This window comes from Vombatus ursinus, unplaced genomic scaffold (genome assembly GCF_900497805.2).
Source record: "Vombatus ursinus unplaced genomic scaffold, bare-nosed wombat genome assembly UNPS02014829.1, whole genome shotgun sequence".
NCBI classification, from domain to species: Eukaryota; Metazoa; Chordata; class Mammalia; order Diprotodontia; family Vombatidae; genus Vombatus; species Vombatus ursinus.
The window spans coordinates 37580-38319 of record NW_020954607.1 but is presented as its reverse complement, the minus strand read 5'-3'; the positions used below and the strand labels follow the sequence as shown (position 1 = coordinate 38319).

General features: G+C 45.0%; 1 protein-coding gene across 1 annotated transcript in view; it reads right to left on the bottom strand.

Annotated features, from left to right (window-relative positions):
* Positions 1–526: 526 nt before the first annotated feature.
* Positions 527–740, bottom strand: part of LOC114025156 (cytochrome P450 2A13-like) — a 15349-nt gene continuing 15135 nt past the window's right edge. The window contains 1 exon segment of the mRNA XM_027838498.1: positions 527–740. This exon segment is cut by the window's right edge and continues 44 nt beyond it. Coding sequence (XP_027694299.1) covers positions 625–740 — 116 coding nt within the window. The 3' untranslated portion in view covers positions 527–624.

Sequence of the window (740 nt, the reverse complement as noted above, 5' to 3'; positions counted from 1 at the left end):
GTATAAAATGGATTGGTTATTCTTTGAGTGGTCAGATTTTTGTTCATAAACACTTATGACCTAAATCTTCCTACCAATGGAATCTATGCTAAGAAAATTGGAGAGAGACACACAGAGATACAGGAATAGAGAAAGAGACATAGCCATAGAGAGATAGACATAGGGAAAGGGAGACACAGTGAAAGAGACAGAAGCAGAGAAATATTTATTAATAGTGAGACAGAGACACAGAAGAAAGAGCCAGGGAGACAAAGACAGAGCACAGAATGACAGAGGCAGAAAGAAAGAGACAAAGAGAGACACAGACTAAGCTAGAGCTGGCCACAAGTGGGTGGCATGATGCAAGGCAAAACTTTCATTTGTAAGCTAAGAGACTTCCAGTCTCAGCTTTCCTCTTGACTCTCTGCATGACCTGGAAGAGGTCCCTTCCCCACAGTCACATTATCTGTAACCTGAAAGGATTGTATTCAATGGCATCTAGGCTGTGTCCCAGCTTCCAGAAGCTAAACAGAGTAACAGAGAGAGATGCCTGGGGACTCAGACTTTATTAATACATTCAAAGCCACCCCACCCAAGAATCATGCAGGCTCCTCCTGCTTCTACTGTGGCTGCCTGGGTTCAGTCTCATCCTCTTGGCAGAAATGACATGGTGTAGCTGCGGGGGATGGTGGCAAAGCCTACCATCTTGGGGGAGATATCGATGGCCTCTTTTGGGATTGGAGACTGGAGGCGAAAGTTCT